Source organism: Cetorhinus maximus, chromosome 8, assembly GCF_964194155.1.
Source record: "Cetorhinus maximus chromosome 8, sCetMax3.hap1.1, whole genome shotgun sequence".
NCBI lineage: Eukaryota > Metazoa > Chordata > Chondrichthyes > Lamniformes > Cetorhinidae > Cetorhinus > Cetorhinus maximus.
Genome location: NC_135886.1, coordinates 79,691,452 through 79,713,579, shown reverse-complemented (window position 1 = coordinate 79,713,579; position 22,128 = coordinate 79,691,452). Strand labels below are relative to the sequence as shown.

The window sequence follows — 22,128 nt, the reverse complement described above, 5'->3', positions numbered from 1 at the left end:
GAATAAGTGCTGAAACCACTGCTGTTCACAATTTACATCAACAATCTGGACTTTTGAATCAAATACAATTTCTAAATTTTCAGATGATACCAAATTGTGGTGGGGGGGGGGATAGTCAATACTGAGCAGGGCTGCAACAAACTAAAGGACATTAATAAACTGACAGAATGGGCAAATAATTGGCAAATGAAGTTCAACACAGATAATGTGAGGTAGTAAGTGCATTTTGGTAGGAAGAAAAGGGAGGTCACTTATTACTTAGATGGTGCAAGTCTAGGTGGGGTAGAGGAACAAAGGGATCTCGGAGTACAAATACACCAATCATTAAAAGTGGTGCCACAGATTAGCAAGGCCATAATAAAAAAAACAAACCAAACACAATGCTTTTTCTCAACAGGATACCCCTTTTCCCCCTTTAAGAGGTTCCCTTTCTCTCCATCCCATAAAAGAAATCTCTCTTCTTGCCATCTACTCTCTCACAAAGGGTCTTTCTCAACCCTCTCAAATACAGTTTTTTTTTCTTTCTGCCTCTCCTACCACCATCATAAGGTGTCTTGTTCATTTTGCATCTGTGAACTGGGCCCCAGGGAGTCTCTCTTTTTCCTTCCACTACTCAAAGGCCTGTTCCCTATTTCCTTCCCCATTCCATTGGAGTTACTTTTGAACCAAAGTAAGTTAATAACCTTACAACTTGTATCTGAAAGCTGACAATTGCTGGCATTTTCCCAATTCAGTTCTTCTGATAAAGAAAGATGAGAAGTTGAAAGTAGCAGGACATTAATTGTGTGTGAATAACATTGCTAATGTCAGGTAGTAAGGTTTTCTTTTCTTAAAATTTAGATTTTGGTTTATTTCTATCTATAAAATAGCTTCTAGAAATTATAGTTTTGTTTAGGAATCTGCATTGGAATGTGACTTGGATTACATCTGTGGGCTTTCATTAACAAACTAGACTTAGCTGACTGAATGATGTTTATGAAATTTGGGGACTTGGTGGATGAACATTTTTAAAGTGATCAGAAGCCTGGCAGGGCATTGTACTAATTTTGAGAGAAGGGGGAAAAGTTGTTGGAGCCAACTTTAAGAATAGCTTAATGATTTTCCCCCTGCTGAATTTTTAATGTATTAAATTTTATCCTAGATGTGCATAGTTGGATGATGAAACTCAAGACTTTTCTTTCCAGCGGAATGTAGCTTGGACTAAATCAAAATTGAGATAAAATGCTTCTATAATATGATTGCTAAATAAAATGAAGACAAATAATTAGAAAGGATAGAAAACATTTATTTAACCAAGGAGTAAGTAAACTAAATGACAGCTGTGATACAGATGATAGGTATAAGTTATGTTATTTGTGTGAAGTTGGGGGCAACGTACCTTAATAAAATATCAGATGTATTCAAGAGGATTGAAGAAGTGAAGCAAGAATTATTCTAGGAGTTAAGGCTTTACATTATGAAAAGAAATTCAGAAAACTAAATTTGTTTTGATTGGAATGAAGAAAATTGGGAGGAAACAATGATCTGAGGTTTTAAAATCGTGTCACAGGAATTTACAATATGAATACAAGTGGGTTATTTAGATTGTGAGCACAAAACTAGAGGCCTGCACATAAACCTAAAAATTAAGGAATTTTCCTTTCCATTATGAAGAGAAACTTGCATTTTTATTGAAGCTTATTGTAATTCTCAGTGACATCCTGATGAGCCTCTCAAAATTAATTGCTTTGGAGGGCAGATACTGTTGTTACATAGGCACATACAACAATCATTTTCTACACATATATCTGTTTTGGGTGTTATTGGTTAATGCTGTTGAATAGCATCATGGTATCCTCAATATCTATCACTAGATTTAATGTTCCAGTTCAAGAATGGTACATTCACAATTCAGCACTGCCTCAGTATAGCACTAGACTATCAGCTGAGATAATGTGCTCAAGTCTTTGTAACAGAGGATATGTGGGAGAAAGAGGCTGGATGCTTCCTCCAGCTAGGAAGTCTAGAACTAGGGGGTCACAGTCTCAGAATAAGAGGTTGAATGTTTAGGTCTGAACTTAAGAGAAATTTCTTCATTCAAAGGGTTGTGAATCCATGGAATTTTCAACTCCAGAGAGCTGAGGATGCTCAGTCAGAATAGTTACAGCACAGGAGGCCATTCTGCCCTTCGTGTCTGTGCCAGCTTTCTGTAAAAGTTAGCTAGTCCCACTCCCTTGCCCTTTCCCCGTAGCCCTGAATTTTTTTTTCCTTTCGAGTACTCATCCAATTCCTGTTTGAAAACCATGATTGAATCTGCCTCCACCATAATCCAGTAGCTTCAGGCAATTCAATACTTCTGGGTCTGAAGTTCTCCCTAAATATTGTGATTCAAAGTTTCCTCCTCCTCCTGTATTGAAATAGAGATGTCACAAAACTCTTATGTTTCTGATTCCTCAATAAAGTATTCTGAGGCTCAGCACCAGTAGTCAGTTCCTCAGCTATTCCTTTTTTGGACCAGTTTCACATGGAGTTATACACACCACAAAATGATCAGGGAATATGTAAACTCCACAATACTGCTGTTGTGTGACGCATCGAGTACATTCAAGCCAAAGATTGATACATTTTTGGATGCTAAGGGAATCAAGAAATATGGAGCTAATGCAGCAAGGTGGAATTAATGCAGCAGTTAAGCCATGATCTCAGTGAATGATGGAGCAGGCTTGAAGGACGAAATGGCCTGCTCCTATTCCATACATTTTGATCAGCCCACCTGTGGAAGCTAACCCTATATCTATGGATAATGCTGTCAAGGGAGAGCGTGTATATGTGGAAACGAAAGAAAGGTGTCAGGCAAGGATTTTTGGTAACTCAGGAGATGGTCAACAGTATAGAGGAGGAGCTTGGAGTTATTCTGGAAGTGATCAGATCTTGCAAATACCATGTCAATGAAGAAACAAGTTAGGGATGGAAGTCACTCAGACATGTTTCTGGTTTGTAGGGACAGAGGTAAGCAATGGAGGTGGAAGAAATTTGTCTTTATGATGGAGGGGAAACGGTGCTAGAAAATCAACTTGGCCAAACAAGAATCTGAGGTTGCAAGCCATCTCTTTCAGCCAGAACTATTACTAGGGAAAGGGACGGAGTCAATGGCAAGGGAATAGAGTTTGTTGTGGGGCTGAATATAGTTGCTTTTCTTTTCCCCATGGTAGGTGGAAGTAGGCTGTTTTTATGATGGACAGTATATGAGGATGACTAATTTAGATTTGAGGTTAGACAAGTATTCTACAGTCTGTTTCATTTATCTGGATTGGGGCAGTGAGATGTTTTTCAGGAATAGGGAAGTTAATTGGCTTGAGTGGAAACTACAAAAGAGCTTACCATCAGTGGTTTGTGGAGGCAGTGGATTTGATGGAGAGAATGGCCCTTTTTCTTTGCTTTATGCTGTTCTTACACAGTAGTACAGATCACCAATATTAGAAATGTCCACGTTTCCTCGCTTGAGTGGCATTGGTTTGGTCAAGGTGCTTCTTTTACACAAAGAATGATACAAATACCAGTTATCGCTAAATGTTTTTCTAAAATGACCATACTTTGGGTACTGCTACTGAAATGCAATTATCCTGTTTTGTGGGCTTTTCTATGCTGTGTTGTGCAAGCGAAAAAGTTCAAGTTCACATTTTCAAGTTGCTAATATTAACAGCACTTGTTCTGATTTAGGCTTTATCCAACAATAGGTAAAATCACCAATCCTCCAAGTTCACAAAATTTGAACAGGTAAAACCAGGAAATAAGAAATATGAGTGCAAATAGGCCTAAGTTGTTTGGGCTTTGAGGGCTGAATAGTTGGATAACCCTGTAATACATAATCATTGATTCAAAAATAATAACTTCCATTTATTACACCTTTAACTGATAGCTAGTCAATATTTCCAATATTCCACAAGCTTGCTGCCATTGACATGGGAAAAGAAATTAAGAGTATAATTGATTCAGGTCTGAAATGGGTGTCTTAAACTTAAATAAAAGCAATTACTAGGATAAGACAACAGAGTTGGCTAAGTGGACTAGGAAAATAGGTTAAAAGATAAGACGATAGAGAAGCAGATATTTATTAAGGTGATATTTCGTAACTCAACAAAAATATATTCCATTGAGAAGGATGCACCATCCGTGACTAACTAAGGATGGTATCAAATTGAAAGAAAAGATGTACAATGCTGTAAAGATTAGTGGTAGGCCAGAAGACGGGGAAAATTTTAGAATCCATCAAAGGGTGACTAAAAAATAAAGAGTGAGAAATTGGAGTACGAGAAAAAAACTAGAAAGAAATGTAAAAACAGACAACAAGTATATTAAAAGGAAAAGAGTACTGAGAGTGAGCATTGGTCGCTTAGAGACTGGGTAATTATTAATAGGAAACAATGAAATGGCAGAGACTTTCAGCCAGTATTTTGTATCTGTGTTAACAGTAAAAGACAAAAAAAAATCCCAAAAATCGTAGAAAAGCAGGAGGTAAAAGGGAGAAAGAAACTGAAAACAATCATGATCACTTGAGAAAAAGTACTGGGAAAACTAATGGGAGTAAATGCTGACAAGTCCTTTGGGCCTGATGGCCTGCATCCTATGGTCTTAGAGGAAGTGGCTGCAATCTTCCAAAATTCCCAACGGATTGGAAAACTGCAAATGTAACACCACTATTCAGGAGAGGAGGGAGGCAGAAAGTAGGAAACTGTAGCCCAGTTAGTCTAATATCTGTCATTGGAAAAATGCTAGAATCCATTATTAAGGAGATAGTAGCAGGACATCTAGAAAATCATAACATAATCAGGCAATGTGGTTTTTTGAAAGGGAAATAGTGTTTGACAAATTTATTAGAGATATTTGAGGATGTATCAAGCAGGGTGGCTAAAGGGGAATCAGTACATGTGGTGTATTTGGCTTTCCAAAAGGCATTCAATAAGGCGCCACATAAGGTTACTGCAGAAGATAAAAGTTCATGATGTTAGGGGTGACATATTAGCATGGATAGAGGGTTAGCTAACTAACAGAAAGCAGAGAGTTGGGATAAATGGGTCATTTTCAGGTTGGCAAAATGTAACTAGTGCAGTGTTTCAGGGATAAGTGCTGGGGCATCATCCATTGATGGTCCTTATTAATAAGCTGGATGAAGGAACTGACTGTATTGTAACCAAATTTGCTGATGATACAAAGATAGGTAGGAAAGCAAGTTGTGAGGACAATACAAAGAGTCTGCAAAGGAATGTAGATAGGTTATCTGATTTGTCAAAAATTTAGCAGCTGGAGTGTAATGTGGGAAAATGTGAGGTTGTCCAGGTAGTGCACACAGTTTTTGTTTCTTTACTGAAGGAAGGATATACTTTCATTAGAAGCAGTTCAGAGAAGGCTTCTCGGCCTTTTGGCTAAAATCAAGTGTTGCAGGGGCGACACCATGATCCTGCCAAGGCAAGGTCGGGATGGAAAGGCTATAACCAATCGAAATCCATACCATGGGTTACCTATCACTGTCCGAGTCACGGTGAACGACAGCGAAGGAGGATCACCTATGGATCGGGTCTTCTTCGCCAGGAGGATCCTGTTGAAGGCGTGCAGCTTCGAAGCTCCGGAGATCGTATCCCTGCAGGACTTCCCCAAAGCTGGTTATTTCGACGTGACGTTCAAGCGGGTGGCAGACTGCGTCCAGCTCCTGAGGGTGTTCGAGGAGAAGAGAGACCTGCCGGAGATGAAGATCCTGACGGCGGAGCCGCACTTTTCTCTGCCGTTGCAACGGGAACGTGTGGTGATGGTGCATGTGTACAACCCCTTTGTCCCTGTCGCCGACGTGGTCACCTTCCTCACCAGGTACTTCGATAAGGTGGGGAGCGGCACCGAGATTCGAGACGAGTTGAGGATCTGGACAGGCAAACGCCTGTTTAAGGTCACGCTAAAGATCGATGGTAAGGGAGCCATTTTCCACCCTCCTTCCAGTTTCGCTATCGGGGGAAACCGTGGCTACCTGGTGTACGCTGGGCAACCCAAGCATTGTCGCTCATGCGGCAAGGCTGGTCATGTGGCGGCCAACTGCAGCGCCTCCCTCTGCAAGATCTGCAAACAGGAAGGGCACCAGACAAAAGACTGCAAACAGGCCAAGTGCTGCAACCTGTGTGGCGAGGCAGGTCAACTCTACAGGACCTGCCCCAAACGCTGCCGTACTTACGCACAGGCAGCCAAAGCCAACGAGGGGGAAGCAGAAGAAATGTTTCGTGTCACTCCAACCACCAAGGCCCCCAGGGAGCTCAACGGGACAAAGGAGGACACAGAGAGAGACAAGGTGAAGAAAGAGATTGAGGCAACAGAGAGCCAATCAACAGCACTACCCCCTGAACCTCCCAGTCCTCAGGACAGCGAATCAATGGAGGAGGAGGCAGCAGTGGAAAAGCAGCAGGGGGAGTGGCGGACGGTGAAGAACACCAAAAGGAAGAAGGAGCGAAGAAGAAGCAAAGCCATTTCCCAGAAAAGCGGCAAGAGGCGTCTCCCATCCGACATGGATGACAAGGGCAGCAGCTTTTCGGATGATGAAGTGCCAGGGCGGCACCGACAGAAGAGGCGGCAAAGCTCCAGGGCGTTGGAGGACGAGACACCCGAGCTCCAGAACATTGGAGACAACAAGGAGACCAGCGCACCCCAACTTTGCCTGCAACCTGAGGAGGCCAGTGCACCACAGCCCCTGGAATCTGGGAGCAGTGAGGTAATCATCGCACCCCAGCTCCAGGAAGCCGGGAACAGCAACACCCCAGAGGGGGTGAGTTTTGGAGAAGCTTCTCCAGCAAAGGTCATCTCAAAACCCACTCTCTACGTGAACCTCCAGATGCCACCTGAGCAGAACACTGCCAAGGAGATCTGCCTCAGCCCATCCAAAGTGAAGGAATTTGAGCTCACTACGGGTATGAAGGAGCAGACTAAAGGTCTGGGACTCTCAGAGACACTGGGTTTGGGAGGAGAATAAATGCTTTAAAATGGGTTTAAAGATTGTATCCATAAATGTGCGTAGCATTAAATCTACTACGCGATGTGTTGCGACCTTGGACTACCTAGCCAAGGTCAAAGCTGACCTGTTGTTTCTGCAGGAGTGTGCGATACCGCACCTCAGCTCCTACAGGCAATGGTCACGATGGTGGTCCCATGGGCCATCGATCTGGTCGGGCGGAAATGACTCTCGTTCCTCCGGCCTGGGTATTCTGCTGCGGGGAGGCAACTTCACTGTCTCCGAGGTTAAGGAGGTGGTGGATGGGCGACTCCTCGTAGCAGACGTAATGTACAAGAACGCTCCACTCCGGTTAATTAACGTGTATGGCCCGGCACAAGGGGCTGAGCGGCTGGAGGTTTTTCAGCAGCTCCCACTGCTGCTGGCGACCTCCAGGCCGGTCATTCTGGGCGGTGACTTCAACTGCATCATCGATGCGGCTGGACGATCCAGCAGGGCCGACAGCAGATTGGACGCTACGTCCAGATCCCCGATGGAAACAGTTAAGGATGCCAAGCTGCACGACGTCTTCAGCAACCTTGCAGACGGAGCGCAGCGTAGATACACCTGGTCGCGGCCAGACGGGTCCATTCGTTCCAGGATAGACTTCCTGTTTGTGTCCCGTGCATTCACAGTCAGATCCACCGATGTCAAGCCGGTGTTCTTCTCTGACCACTGCCTCCTACTGGCGGACTGCCACTTGGAGAAGGACCTGAGGGTGGGCAGGGGGGCATGGAAGCTAAATGTGCAACTGCTGACCCCAGAGAACATTGAGGAGCTCAAGAGGGATTACAAAGGTTGGAGAACCGTGAAACCCCTCTTTGAGTCCCTGACACACTGGTGGGAAGCGATCAAGGGAAACATCAAGAGGTTTTTCATCCTCAAAGGCACCCAGAAAGCTAGAAAGGAACAGAGGGAAATGTCCCGACTCCAGAAAAACATGCAGAATCTGCTCCGGCTGCAGTCGATGGGGGTCGATGTCAAGGAGGAGCTCCAAGAGGTGAAGAGCCAGCAAGCCTCGCACTTTGCCTCGGAGACCTCCAAGATCATCTTCCGTTCCAGAGTCCGCTCCGTGGAGCAGGATGAGACGTGCTCACGTTTCTTCTTCCAAAAGGTACACAGAGAGAGCTCTGTGATCAGCAGCCTGAAGGAAGAAGACAGCTCAGTAAAGTCATCACGGTCCGACATTTTGAGGATCAGCAAATCCTTTTATGCCGGATTGTATGACGTGAAGCCCACGGACAGCACGGCCTCCCAGTCCTTCCTGTCCTCTATCACGGAGGTCTTAGATGACAGTACGCAGGAGAGCCTGGACAAATCGCTAACTCCTGATGAACTGACTAAGGCCCTTGAGTCCTTCGAGAAGAGTAAAACTCCCGGAAGCGACGGCTTGCCGGCGGAGTTGTATTCGGCTCTGTGGGACTTGATCGGCCCAGACCTGCTAGGAGTGTACGAGAGTATGCTCCTGGCCGGTAGTATGTCAGAATCCATGAGGAAAGGCATCATCACCCTCATCTACAAGCACAAGGGGGAAAGGGAGGAAATTAGGAATTGGCGACCCATTTCACTGTTGAATGTGGACTATAAGATTCTGTCCAAGGTCATCGCCAATCGGGTCAAATCCGCTCTGGAATTGGTGATTCACCCTGACCAGACCTGCACTGTGCCGGGCAGGAAGATCTCTGACAGCCTCGCGCTGCTCAGGGATACGATTGCCTATGTACAGGACAGGGGTGTGGATACCTGCCTCATCAGCTTGGATCAGGAGAAGGCCTTTGACAGAATATCGCACACCCACATGGTGGATGTGCTCTCCAAAATGGGGTTTGGGGAGGGAATTTGAAATTGGATCCAACTGCTCTACACTAACATCAGTAGCGCAGTCTCAATCAATGGGTGGGAAACAGATAGCTTTCCGATTAAATCTGGAGTCAGGCAGGGCTGTCCTCTCTCGCCTGTTCTTTTCGTGTGTTGCATAGAACCCTTTGCCGAGTCCATCAGGAAGGATCCGGGCATAAGAGGAGTGACGATCCCAGGCAGTGGAGGCACTCAGGTAAAAGCCTCCCTGTACATGGACGACGTCGCCGTCTTCTGCTCGGATCCGCTGTCGGTGCGCAGACTGATCCACATCTGCGACCAGTTCGAACTGGCCCCGGGAGCCAAGATAAATCGTGGGAAGAGCGAGGCCATGTTCTTTGGGAACTGGGCTGACCGATCCTTTGTCCCCTTCACTGTCAGGGCTGACGGCCTGAAGGTGCTGGGGATATGGTTCGGAGGGACCAGGGCATGCGTTAGAAGCTGGAAGGAGCGAGTGGCTATGGTGAAAAGGAAACTGGGCATGTGGGAGCGACGCTCCCTCTCCATTGCGGGTAAGAACCTGGTCATCAGGTGTGAGGCACTCTCGCTGTTGCTGTACGTGGCGCAGGTCTGGCCCATTCCAGACTCCTGCGCGATGGCGATCACTCGAGCCATCTTCCGCTTTATCTGGAGGTCGAAAATGGATCGTGTCCGCAGGGACGCGATGTACAAGCCTCTAGATAAAGGGGGAAAAAACGTGCCCAACATCGCCCTCATACTGATGGCCACCTTTGTGTGTGGCTGCATCAAGCGGTGTGTAGACCCTCAGTACGCAAACACCAAGTGTCACTACGTGCTGAGGTTCTACCTGTCCCCGGTGTTGCGAAGGATGGGTCTGGCCACGCTGCCGCGGAACGCTCCAAGTAGTTGGACCGTGCCGTACCACCTGTCCCTCGTGGAAAAATTTATGCAGAAAAACACCTTTGACCACAAGTCCATCAGGCAGTGGTCAGCACGTAACGTCCTAGAGGCCCTGAGGGAAAAGGAGAGGGTGGACCCTGTGGGATGGTTCCCCGAGCAGACTGTCAAAGTCATTTGGCAGAATGCCTCATCGCCAGAACTTTCCAACAAGCACCAAGACGTGGCTTGGCTGGTGGTGAGAAAGGCCCTCCCCGTCAGATCCTTCCTACACGCCAGGAGTCTCACCCCCTCTGCACGTTGCCCTCGAGGTGGCTGTGGTGGGGAAGAGACCGTTGTTCACCTCCTTGTGGATTGTGCCTTTGCAAAGAAAGTCTGGAGAGAGATGCAGTGGTTGCTGTCGAGGTTCATTCCGAGCAGTTCTGTGACACAGGACTCTGTGCTCTACGGGCTGTTCCCAGGGACACGCACCGAGACAAACATCAACTGCAGCTGGAGGATCATCAACTCTGTGAAAGACGCGCTTTGGTCTGCCCGAAACTTGTTGGTCTTCCAGCACAAAGAGTTGTCCCCGACCGATTGTTGCGGACTGGCACAATCCAAAGTCCAGGACTACGTGCTGAGGGACGCACTAAAGCTTGGGGCAGCTGCCGCAAAGGCGCAATGGGGAAGGGTCGCTGTCTAAGACCTTTCTGCCACAGCGCACCGAGAAACTGGGAACTGTTTAGAGCCCCTCGGGCTGTACAGCTCAAAATGAAAGGCTGTAAATGATTGTAATATTGTTTGTACTGATGCACCTGGTGATACATTTTGTAAAAGTTTAACCTGGATTGTACCCTTGTAATGGTGTTTTTGAAATGGTTTGGAATGTGATTGAAGATATTTTATGAATAAAGTATATTTTTGCAAAAAAAAAGTTCAGAGAAGGCTCACTAGGGTTGTCTAGTGATGAGAGGTTGAGCCCATACTCATTGGATTTGAGAAGAATGAGGTGTGATCTGATCGAAACGTATAAGATTCTAAAGGGGTTGAGGGTAGATGCTGAGAGGATGTTTCCTCTCGTGCAGGAATTTAGAACTAGGGAGCACATTTTAAAAATAAGGGGCCACCCATTTAAGACAAAATGAGGAGGAACTGCTTCTCTCAGGGCATCATTAGCCTTTGGAATTCTCTTCCACAGAGAACAGTGGAGGCTGGGTCAGTGAATTTATTCAAGGATGAGCCAAACAGATTTTTGATCAACAAGGGAGTCAACGGTTATGGGGGCAGGCAGGAAAATGGCATTAAGGCCACAATGAGATCAGGCATGATCCTATTTAATGCTGCAGCAGGCTTGATGGGCCGAATTACCTATCCATGCTCCTATTTCTTATGTCCTGAGGGGAGGGGAATAGACTGCCAGTCCAAAATTACAGTGGGCAGAATCTTCTGTTCGGCATGCGGGGGTGGGCCCGTAAAATGACACGCAGTGACGTCGGGCGTGCGTCCTGACGTCACTGTGCGTCATTCCGATCTTCAGTTCGGCGGGCACCCGCCGAACCGTCAAAGGCCTGTTGAGGCCATTAATGAACGAATTAAAGTACTTGTCAGGGCTGCCCGTCCAACCTTAAGGTTGGCGAGCAGGCGAAGAGCCCATGCGGCCTTCGCATTTTTCATGGCACCTCATCCATGGGCGAGATGAGGTTTCATGAAGGATTTATTAATGAAATAAAAATTTATATCAAAATTCATAAACATGTCATAATTTTTAAAAATTCTTTTTTTCAATTTTTCATAATGAAATCAATCTCCCTGAGGCACGGATTTCTGGCCCTGATTCTCCCTCCTCCCCCAGTCCACACAGGTAGCGCTGAGCGCTTCAGAGTGCGTGTCACGCTGGGCGGCCCTTAATTGAGCCGCTCATGTAAAATGGCGGCACGCAGCCAATCGTGGGTGGCGATCGGCTATGCACCTGCTCCTGGCTGGCCCGCCCAACAGGGAGAAAATTCTCCCCAGTATAATGGTGGTAAGTTCCTAATGATGACAGCAATTTCCCCCTTTTCTTTAAAACTTTACGAACATTAACATTCTGCTCAACTAATTGGTGACCAACCAGATGCATATTACAGCAACTTCCTGTTCTGTTTCATAAACGTGAACACTTAAATGGATAAAATTCCTGTGCTCTACTTGTTCTGTCTCTTACCCACAAGCAGTGCTTCCCTCTCTGATCGGACAGGCCCTGTGATGACCTTGTCCAACTCACCATCCTTCTCTTGACTGGAACTCAGTATTGTGCATCCTGTGCTGTTCTGTGGTAGAGTGAAACAGAAGTCATTAAACATTGCTTAGCTGACATTAAAACACAGTTTCTACTATATTAATCTATAAAAAATGACAGCAATCTACCATTGGTAATCGGCAACCGATGCTTCACAGACCTTCATAAAAGGCTAGTCGAAACCTGGAAGTTCCCGATAATAGCACTGAACTAGGTAACATAGAATGGAATGTGGCTAACCTTCCCACATCATGATCAAATTCAAAAGTTGGCATACAGGTAATGTCATGTTGGAGCAACACTTTATAAACACCAGTTCTAAAAAGCCCTTCATATCCCCCCATTTAACAACTCCTCCACCATAATCTGTACTATCCTGCCAACCTATCTCTATACCACATACAAAAATGGAAACACTGGAAATTCACAGCTGGCGAGTCCCACCAACATCTGAAAGAGAAAAGACAGATGGAGACCTTCATCAGAATTGGAAAGTAAAAGTAATCCCCTTAATAGGTCAGGACATAAAAAGGGTACTTTTTGAAAATCATGCATTTTAAATAACTATAAAAAAGAAAAGCAAACAAATGAATTCCTGCAAAGGGAATAGCAGAAAATCAAACTGTACTTACTAATGAGGTTAAAGATAATTAGTATTGGTTCATAAGAAAAGCTTATAATGTTGCAAGGAATAGTAAAGTCTGAGAATTGGGAGCGTTTTAGAAATCAACAAAAGGCCACCAAAAAGTTGATAAAGAGGGAAAAAACAGGATATAAGAGTAAACTAGCCAGGAAAATAAAAACAGATTGAAGTATGTAAATAGGAAGAGAGTAGCTAAGGCAAATATTTTTCCCTTAGAAGTGGAAACAGGGAAAATTATCATGGAGAATGAGGAAATTGCAGAGACATAGAACTACAACTTTGGGCCAGATTTGTGGGGGGAAGGTCAAGTCGGGAAACTTGCCAAACCAGCAGAGCTGTTTCCTTTAAAAGCGCCCCACCTGCCATATTTTCATTCTGGGGAGGTGGGGTGGGACGGAGTCGTCAAGGCAACAACAGAGGCGGTGGATGCCAGGCCGGCAGACTGGAATGTGTACCTCCGTTTACTGGGGCATTGGCCCCATTCTAATGGTGAATGTCAGGTCCTCAAATCCTCGCTCCACATGCCCCCTCCATGCCCCCGTGGTGTCCCATTACACCCTTGCCACCCTCATGCCCCATACCACCTCCATGCCCCCCATGTTTCCTATATGGCCACTCCTCATCCAATATCCACTATGACCAAAGCTCAGAGTATCTTTGAAATGGACATTAAAAAAATAAACTTCAAACAATCTAATACAGCTGCCATATTCAAAGTCACTGCATACTGAAAAAAATCTCATCTTTAAAACCCATTCAAAAATTCCCTCAAGTGGTTAATCTGTAATGAAACTAACATTTATCCATTTCCCAAATCAAAGACAGATAATTCATTCAATAACCTCTTAAAACAGTCAGCCAAAACTGTCAATCCATTGGGAAAAGTACTACAATGCACGTCAAAATTTGATCACCATTGTGTAAGTTAAGGGTCGACCTATCTTTCAGAGTCCTATAATCAATCACTGCAGTAAAAATACAACTAACATACAATACAGCATTTAACTATTGAAACTGAAGAAACATTTTCTTCCCTGTCTAGGAAAAGGTGGTAATTACCGTGGTCAGATAATTTATTCTTTTTCACTTGTTACTGATAATTATTCAGATCTAGAGGTAGTTTTAAGTAAGTCATATGAGTATTTGTGTGTGTTAGGAATAAGCTGTAGCTTGAAGTTTAAGCTTAATTGATTTTTTTTCTATGTGTAGGTTAAACCTGGGTTTTGGTCACTTTAGAATGTTGCCTGCAAGTCTGTGGGATTGTTTGTATACCTGCATTTTAGTGAGGTTTTACAACCCTTGAAATGGTTTAGGGAAGTTAAAATAAAGTAGGAAAACTGTCCTACAGAGAGACAGAGAGAAACAGAAACGCAGTTTGAGCTCAGTTGGTCTATGGATATCACAGGGTTAGGAAACTGAACAGGACAGGGAATTGCAGGTGCAGATCTCCCAAAAGAACAGAATAAAGTCCCAGAAACTAGGGGGGGGTGAGGACAAAAAAAAAGTCCCAGGAAGACAGTTAAATCTTAAGAACAAGAAAAGGAATGGGGAACAGGTCCTGTTCAGTGGAAGTGAAAGCAAGGAGCAGAGGGAAAGGCTCTGAATTGAAGAGAGAAAGCTGAAGGAAGCAGACTCAAGGCAAAGTGGGCTTGTGAGGAGCCAGGAGATCTGAGGAGACAGCCAAAGATTGGTGGCTCCTTACTACTGACCTGTGAAGCAGTGGTGTTTTGCTGGCATGGCTGAATATCTGAGAGAGTGCGTGTAAGGCGAAGCATGAGTGCACGTGGTGATACAGGGGAAAGGAACATCAAAAACATCACATCATTGAAACGCTGGAGCTGGATCCTTGTGGAAGATGACCAAATGAAAGCATTGTTTCAGAGAAGATTCCAAAGTGAGTCTTTTGAGCGTTGAGATTGGAAACCCTCATGTGAAAGACAGTTTCTATGAGACTGATTGACTCACGGTGTGACAAGCGTGTATGGGGAGTTGATAAGAGATCCATAGCATCTGTTTGTTGGCATCTGTCACTTGATCTTGGAGTGTGGTGTGTCCTATTGGTCGCTTATTGGTTTACATGGACTGTATATTTACTGTGAATATTAGAGCATAATGTAGACTTTTTGTAACTTGTGTTATTCTTATGAATCTCTATATATCTGTAAAGGTATGGTTATAGGTGAAAGAGTAGTGTAATATAGTTCATTTTTTTGTTTAATAAATATTTTATTCTTTTGATAAAAGTACATCAGAAGACTGAGACTCTGTTCAGTAGCCACCCTTCATATTTCTAAACAAAAAATAAAAGTTAGGATCTATCAAGCCAGGTTTCACCCAGAGATCTGACTTATCCAGCTGTAACATCAGCTGGGATCATAACAATGACTATTACTTTGTGTAATAGAGTCACCACTGTGCTCACACACTGTTACAGGTATCTCATTGCAACATAGTACTACACTGCTTTTTTTTTTCATACCTTACCAATAGTAGATGGTACATCAATTTTCTTTTCTTTATTGGTCAAGCCAGGCCCATTAGGGGAAAAAAACCCAGGCCATTTAGAGGGGGTTGAGGTGGTGGTAGTGGTGGTGGTGGTGGGTGGGGCGGGGGGGGGTGAAATCTGAAAAATCTCTCTATGCCCTCTTTTGATGATGAAAACTAGTCTGAGACCACTTGGGTCTCACAACCCTACTTGGAAAACCACTGCATGTAGTAATAGTTGTGAAAAGTTCTTGCTGTCATTCACAAACTTCTTGCTTACAGTCAAGAAGGCAATTTACCACCACCTTCTCAAGGGCAATTTTAAAATTTGCTCATGAGATGTGTGCATCGCTGGCTAGGCAAGCATTTATTGCCCATCTCTAATTGCCCTTGAGAAGATGGTGGTGCGCTGCCTTCTTGAACAACTTCAGCCCATGTGGTGTAGGTACACCCACAGTGCTGTTAGAGAGGGAGTTCCAGGATTTTGACCCAGCGACAGTGAAGGAACAGTGATAAACTTCCAAGTCAGGATGGTAAGTGACTTGGAAGGGAATTTCCAGGTGGTAGTGTTCCCATCTAACTGCTGCCCATGTCCTTCTCGATGGTAGTCATCGTGGGTTTGGAAGGTGCTAAGTAGGCTTGGTGAGTTTCTGCAGTGCATTTTGCAGATGGCACACACTGCTGCCTCTGTTCATCGGTAGTGGAGGGACTGGATGTTTGTAGATAGGGTGCCAATCAAACGGGATGATTTGTCCTGGATGGTGTCAAGCTTCTTGGGTATTGTTGGAGCTGCACTCATCCAGGCAAATGGAGTGTATTCCATCACACTCCTGACTTGTGCCTTGTAGATGGTGAACAGGCTTTGGGGAGTCAGAAGTGAGTTACTCACCGCAAGATTCCTAGCCTTTGACCTGCTCTTGTAGGCACAGTATTTATATGGCTAGATCAGTTCAGTTTCTGGTCAATGAAAACACTCAGGATGTTGGTAGGAGGGGATTCAGCGATGGCAATGCCACTCTGAACGTCTAGGGGCGACGATTAGATTCTCTCTTGCTGGAGATGCTCATTGCCTCGCACTGTTGCTTGCCACTAGTCAGCCCAAGCCTGGATATTGTCCAGGTCTTGCTGCATCTGGACATGGACTGTTTCAGTCAGTATGAGGAGTCATGAATGCTGCTGAACATTGTGCAATCATCAGCGAACATCCCCACTTCCTGACCTTATGATGGAAGGAAGGTCATTGATGAAGCAACTGAAGATGGTTGGGCCTAGAACACTACCCTGAGGAACTCCTGCTGTGATGTCCTGGAACTGGGATGATTGAACTCCAACAACCATAAACATCTTCCTTTGTACTAGGTATGACTCCCTGATTCACACTGACCTCAGTTTTGCTAGGGCTCCTTGATGCCACGTTCAGTCAAATGCTGCCTTGATGTCAAGGGCAGTCACTCTCACCTCACCTCTGGAGTTCAGCTCTTTTGTCCATGTTTGAACCAAGGCTGTAATGAGGTCAGAAGCTGAGTGACCCGGGCGGAACCCAAACTGAGTGGCAGAGAGCAGGTTATTGCTGAACAAGTGCCACTTCATAGCACTGTTGTCCAAGGATGGGCAATAAATGCTGGTCTAGCCAGCAACACCGACATCCGACTAATGAATAAAAAAACTTGCCTATGTCTGATTTGTTCTTATGCAGTCTTGTGCTACACACATGGTTTAACTTAAATCTTTTCAATTCAAATCAAATTCCATTTGATATGTGATGTTCTCTAATTTGTGCCATTTACAGATAGAAACTGTGCTTTTCAAGCCTTTGCGCATAACTGACCTCTGAGTAGCCTCAGGCCCTTCCGAGTAGTGTTTCCAGGCTAACTCGCACTGAACACAGTACTCAAAATACAACTTTCAGGTCATTAAGTATTTGCGAACTATTTGGTAGAACCTGGACTTTCTGCCAACATCTGCAAATTAATTTGTGTCAAGAGAAAATTAACGTCCAGTGAATTGCTTCCAAAATGAATAAATGTGAATTGTAACACTTTGCAAAACAAGGGTTTTGTTCAAACAAAAAAAGGCACTCACATTTCCTTGGTTATCACTTTCCTCCATATCTTGTCGACCTGTACTCTCCTCCTAAATTGAAAAAGCACAAATTAATTTGCCATACTGAGAAACTAACACCCAGTCAAGTTTTGCAATCCACTCCTGTGCATTATTATGAATATCAGATCATTTACATGTGGTTAGCTAATACATGTCTGATATGCAGCTTTTATGTACAGACTGACAAAGTTACAAAAGCAATTGAACAGCAGAGGATTTTTTTAGCAACTCGTATCGTTTCCACAAGGGAATTTCCACAAACAAGCTCTTTCAAAGCTGGATGGGTAGGATGCAGCGACTTTCCAAACAAATAAACCACACTTTACAGTAAATTAAATTGTACAAAAGCAGTAACATTGGAAGTAAGAGTCAACATCAACTGCCGTTAAGGTGGTCTCCTGTAAAATGGGGATGTAATTTCATGACAAGGATTGCAATTTTATCCTAAGAAAAAATCCAGAGAAATAAGATATGGATAATCTGGGCGTGGACACTGAAAGAACAAACAGCACTAGCACCAGTACTGGGGAAAGTGGGAGTTTTACCATTGGGATGGTCTTCACCTGAACCATGCTGGGGCCAGTGTTTTGGTGAGTCAGGTAACTAGAGCGATAGAAAGGCATTAAACTAAATAGTAGGGGCAAGTGTTAAGTGAGGGAAGATATGATAAATTAAAGGGAGAGGAAAAGGTAACAGAGTAAGGTAGCTAATGATAATCAGGGCATGGCAGGAAGGGGCAGAGCATACAAACTTAAGAGTGTGCCTGCAGATATGGCTAGAGGTTGCAAAAATAGTAAAAAGACAGAACTAAAGGCTCTGTACCTTAATGTGCATAGCATTCGCAACAAAATGGATGTATTATCAGCTTAAACAGACATAAATATGTATGATCTGATAGCCATTACAGAGACATGGCTGCAAGATGACAGGGCCTAAATATTCAAGGGACATGACATTTCAGAAGGGCAGGAAGGTAGGAAAAGGTGGTGAGTACCTCTGTTAAGTCAGGATGACATTAGTGCAATAGTGAGAGAGCAATAGTTCTAAAAATCAAGGTGTGGAATCAGTTTGAGTAGAGATAATAAATAGAAAGGGTAAGTCGTCCTTTGTGGAAGTAGTTTATATGCCTCCTAACAGTAACTACCCTGTAGGGTGGGGTATATAGGAAGAAATAATGGGGGCTTAGAAGAAAGGTATGCGATAACTGTGGATGATTTTAATCTACATACAGAATGGACAAATCAGACTGGCAAAGGTAGCCTGAAGATGAATTCATAGTGTTTTTGGGACAGTTTCTTAGAGCAACACATTCTAAAGCCAATCAGAGAGCAGACTATTCTAGGCCTGGTAATGTGCAATGAGACAGAATTAATCACCTCGTAGTAAAGGTGCCCACAGGTAGGAGTAATCATAACATGATTTTGGATTCAGTTTGAGGGAGAGAAGAACAGGTCTAAGACTAGTGCTTTAAACATGGATAAAGGCAATTATATGGATATGAAGACGGAGCTGGCTAAAGTGAACTGGGAAATTATTTTAAGGATAGGTCAGTAGAGATGCACTGGCAGATATTTAAGGAGATATTTTACAACACTCAGCGATGATGCATTCCAGTGAGTAAGGTAGACTCTAGGGGAAGGATGCACCACCGTGGCTAACTAAAGAAGTTGAAAATAATATCAAATTGAAAGAAAAAGCATACAATTCCTCGAAGATTAGTGGGTGGTCAGAAGGCTGGACAGGATATTAAAAAACAGCAAAGAGTGACAAAAACAAAACAAGGGGGAACTTAGCTAGCTAGAAATATAAAAACAGATAGTAAGGGTTTCTACAGGTAATTAAAAAGGAAAACAGTAACTAAAGTGAGTATTGGTCTTCTAAAGAGAGAGTTTGGGGAATTAATAGTGGAAAATGAGGAAATGCGGATGCATTGAACAGATATTTTGTGTCTGTTTTCACAATAACTCCAAAAATAATTGTAAGAGATGAAAGGGAGGAAGGAACTTAAAACAATTACAGTCACCAGGGAAAGAGTAGAGAAAATTATTGGAACTAAAGGCTGACAAGTCCTCAGGTCCACTTCATCCTAGGGTCTTAAAAGTAGCAGCTGCTGAGGTGGCAGATGCATTGGTTTTAATTTCCCAAAATTCCCTAGATTCTGGAAAGGTCCCATTAGATTGAAAAATAATGAATGCAACTCCTCTAATTAAGAAAGGAGGGAGACAGAAAGTGGGAAACTATAGGCAGGTTAGCCCAACATCTGTCACAGGGAAAATGATAGAACCTATTATTAAGGAGGTTATGATAGGGCTTTTAGAAAATCTTAATGCAATCAAGCAGAGTTAACATGATTTTGTGAAAGGGAAATTGTGTTTGACTAATTTATTAGAGTTCTTCGAGGAAGTAACAAGCAATGTGGATAACTGTAGATATGGTGTGCTTGGATTTTGGAGAGGCATTGATAAAGTACCACATCAAAACTTGCTTCACAAGATGGTGTAGGGGATAACATACTGGTATGGATAGGGGATTGGTTAGCTAACAGGAAGCAGAAAGTAAGGATAAATCATTTTTGGGTTGGCAAGACGTAACAAGTGGAGTACCACAGGGATCAGTTCTGGGTCCTCAACTATTTACAATCTATATCAATGACTTGGATGAAGGGGCTAAAATTTTGGTTGCTAAATTTGCTGACAACACAAAGATAAGTAGGAGAATAAGTTGTGAAGAGGACATAAGGAGTCTGCATAGGGATATAGATAGATTAAGTGAATGAGCAAAAATTTAGCAGATGGAGTATAATGTGGGAAAATATGAACTTGTCCAATTTGGCAGGAAGAATAGAAAAGCAGGATAATATTAAATTGGAGAACTCTGCAGAGGAATCTGGGTGTCCTGGTTCATGAATCACAGAAACTTAGTATGTAGGTACAGCAAGTAATTAGGAAGGCAAATGGAATGTTGTCATTTATTGCAAGGGGAATGGAATATAAAAGCAGGGGAGTTTTGCTCCAGTTGTACAGGGCATTGATAAGGGCACATCTGGAGTGCTGTGGACAGTTGTCATCTCCTTATTTAAGATAAGACATATTTGCATTAGATGCTGTGCACAGAAGGTTTACTCAACTTATTCCTGGGATGAAGGGGATGTTTTATGAGGAAAAGTTGGACAGGTCGGGCCTGTATCGAGTCATAGAGTCATAGATTTCGACAGCACAGAAAAAGGCCCTTCGGCCCATCAAGTCTGCACCAGTCAAACAAGCACCTAACTATTCTAATCCCATTTTACAGCACTAGGCTCACAGCCTTGTATGCCATGGCATCGCAAGTGCACATCCAAATGCTTCTTAAATGTTATGAAGGTTTCTGCCTCTACCACCCTTTCAGGCAGTGAGTTCCAGATTCCCACCACCCTCTGGGGGAAAAAATTCTTCCTCACATCCCCTCTAAGCCTCCTGCCCCTTACCTTAAATCTATGCCCCCTGGTTATTGATCCCTCCACCAAGGGGAAAAGTTCCTTCCTGTCTACCCTATCTATGCCCCTCATAATCTTATACACCTCAATCATGTCCCCCCTCAATCTCCTCTGCTCCAAATAAAATAACCCCAGTCTATCCATTCTCTCCACATAATTAAAACTCTCCAGCCCAGGCAACATCCTGGTAACTCTCCTCTGCACTCTCTCTAGTGCAATCACATCCTTCTTATAATGCGGATTCCAGAACTGCACGCAATACTCTAGCTGTGGCCTAACCAACGTTTTATGCAGTTCCAGCATAACCTCCCTGCTCTTATATTCTATGCCTCGGCTAATAAAGGCAAATATCCCGTATGCCTTCTTAACCACCTTATCTATCTGTCCCGCTACCTTAAGGGACCGGTGGACATGCACGTCAAGGTCCCTCTGATCCTCGGTACTTCCCAGGGTCCTACCATTCATCGTGTATTCCCGTACCTTGTTTGTCCTGCCCAAGTGCGTCACCTCACACTATTCCGGATTAAGTTCCATTTGCCATTCATCAGCCCATCTGACCAGCCCGTCTATATCCTCCTGTAATCTAAGGCTATCCTCCTCACTATTTACCACCCCACCAATTTTGGTGTTATCCATGAACTTACTGATCAACTCTCCTACATTCAAGTCTAAATTGTTTATATACACCACAAACAGCAAGGGATCCAACGCCGATCCCTGTTGAACCCCACTGGACACAGGCATCCAGTCACAAAAACACCCCTCCACCATCAACCGCTGCTTTCTGCCACTCAGCCAATTCTGAATCTAATTTGCCAAAATGCATTGGATCCCATGGGCTCTTACCTTTGTTATCAGTCTCCCATGCGGGACCTTATCCAAAGCCTTGCTGAAGTCCAAGTAGACTACGTCAAATGCATTGCCCTCATCTACACACCTGGTCACCTCTTGAAAGAATTCAATCAAATTGGTCAAACATGACCTTCCCTTAACAAAACCATGCTGACTGCCCTTGATTAATCCCTGCCTCTCCAAGTGTAGATTAATTCTGTCCCTCAGAATTGCTTCCAATAGTTTCCCCACCACTGAGGTTAGACTGACTGGCCTAAAGTTCCCTGGTTTACCCCTTCCTCCCTTCTTGAATAACGGTACCACATTGGCTGTCCTCCAGTCCTCTGGCACCTCTCCTGTGGCCAGAGAGGTATTGGAAATTATTGCCAGCACCCCTGCTATCTCTTCCCTTGCCTCACTCAACAGCCTGGAATACATTTCAACCGGGCCTGGAGATTTATCTACTTCTAAGCCTGCGAGACCACTTAGAACTTCCTCCCTTTCTATGCTAATTTTTTCAATTATATCACAGTCCTTCTATCTGATTTCCATACCCATGTCGTCCCTCTCACTTGTGAACACCGACACAAAGTATTCATTTAGAACCCTACCTA

At 44.0% G+C, this 22,128-nt stretch overlaps 1 protein-coding gene across 1 annotated transcript in view; it reads right to left on the bottom strand.

Annotated features, from left to right (window-relative positions):
- LOC144683754 (ecto-NOX disulfide-thiol exchanger 2-like) overlaps nucleotides 1-22,128 on the bottom strand; it is a 328,442-nt gene that overhangs the window by 14,389 nt on the left and 291,925 nt on the right. The window contains exons 16-17 of the mRNA XM_078547116.1: nucleotides 17,188-17,238; nucleotides 11,904-12,009 (exon numbers count right to left, since the gene is read on the bottom strand). Coding sequence (XP_078403242.1) covers nucleotides 11,904-12,009; nucleotides 17,188-17,238 — 157 coding nt within the window. The remainder of the gene's footprint in view (nucleotides 1-11,903; nucleotides 12,010-17,187; nucleotides 17,239-22,128) is intronic.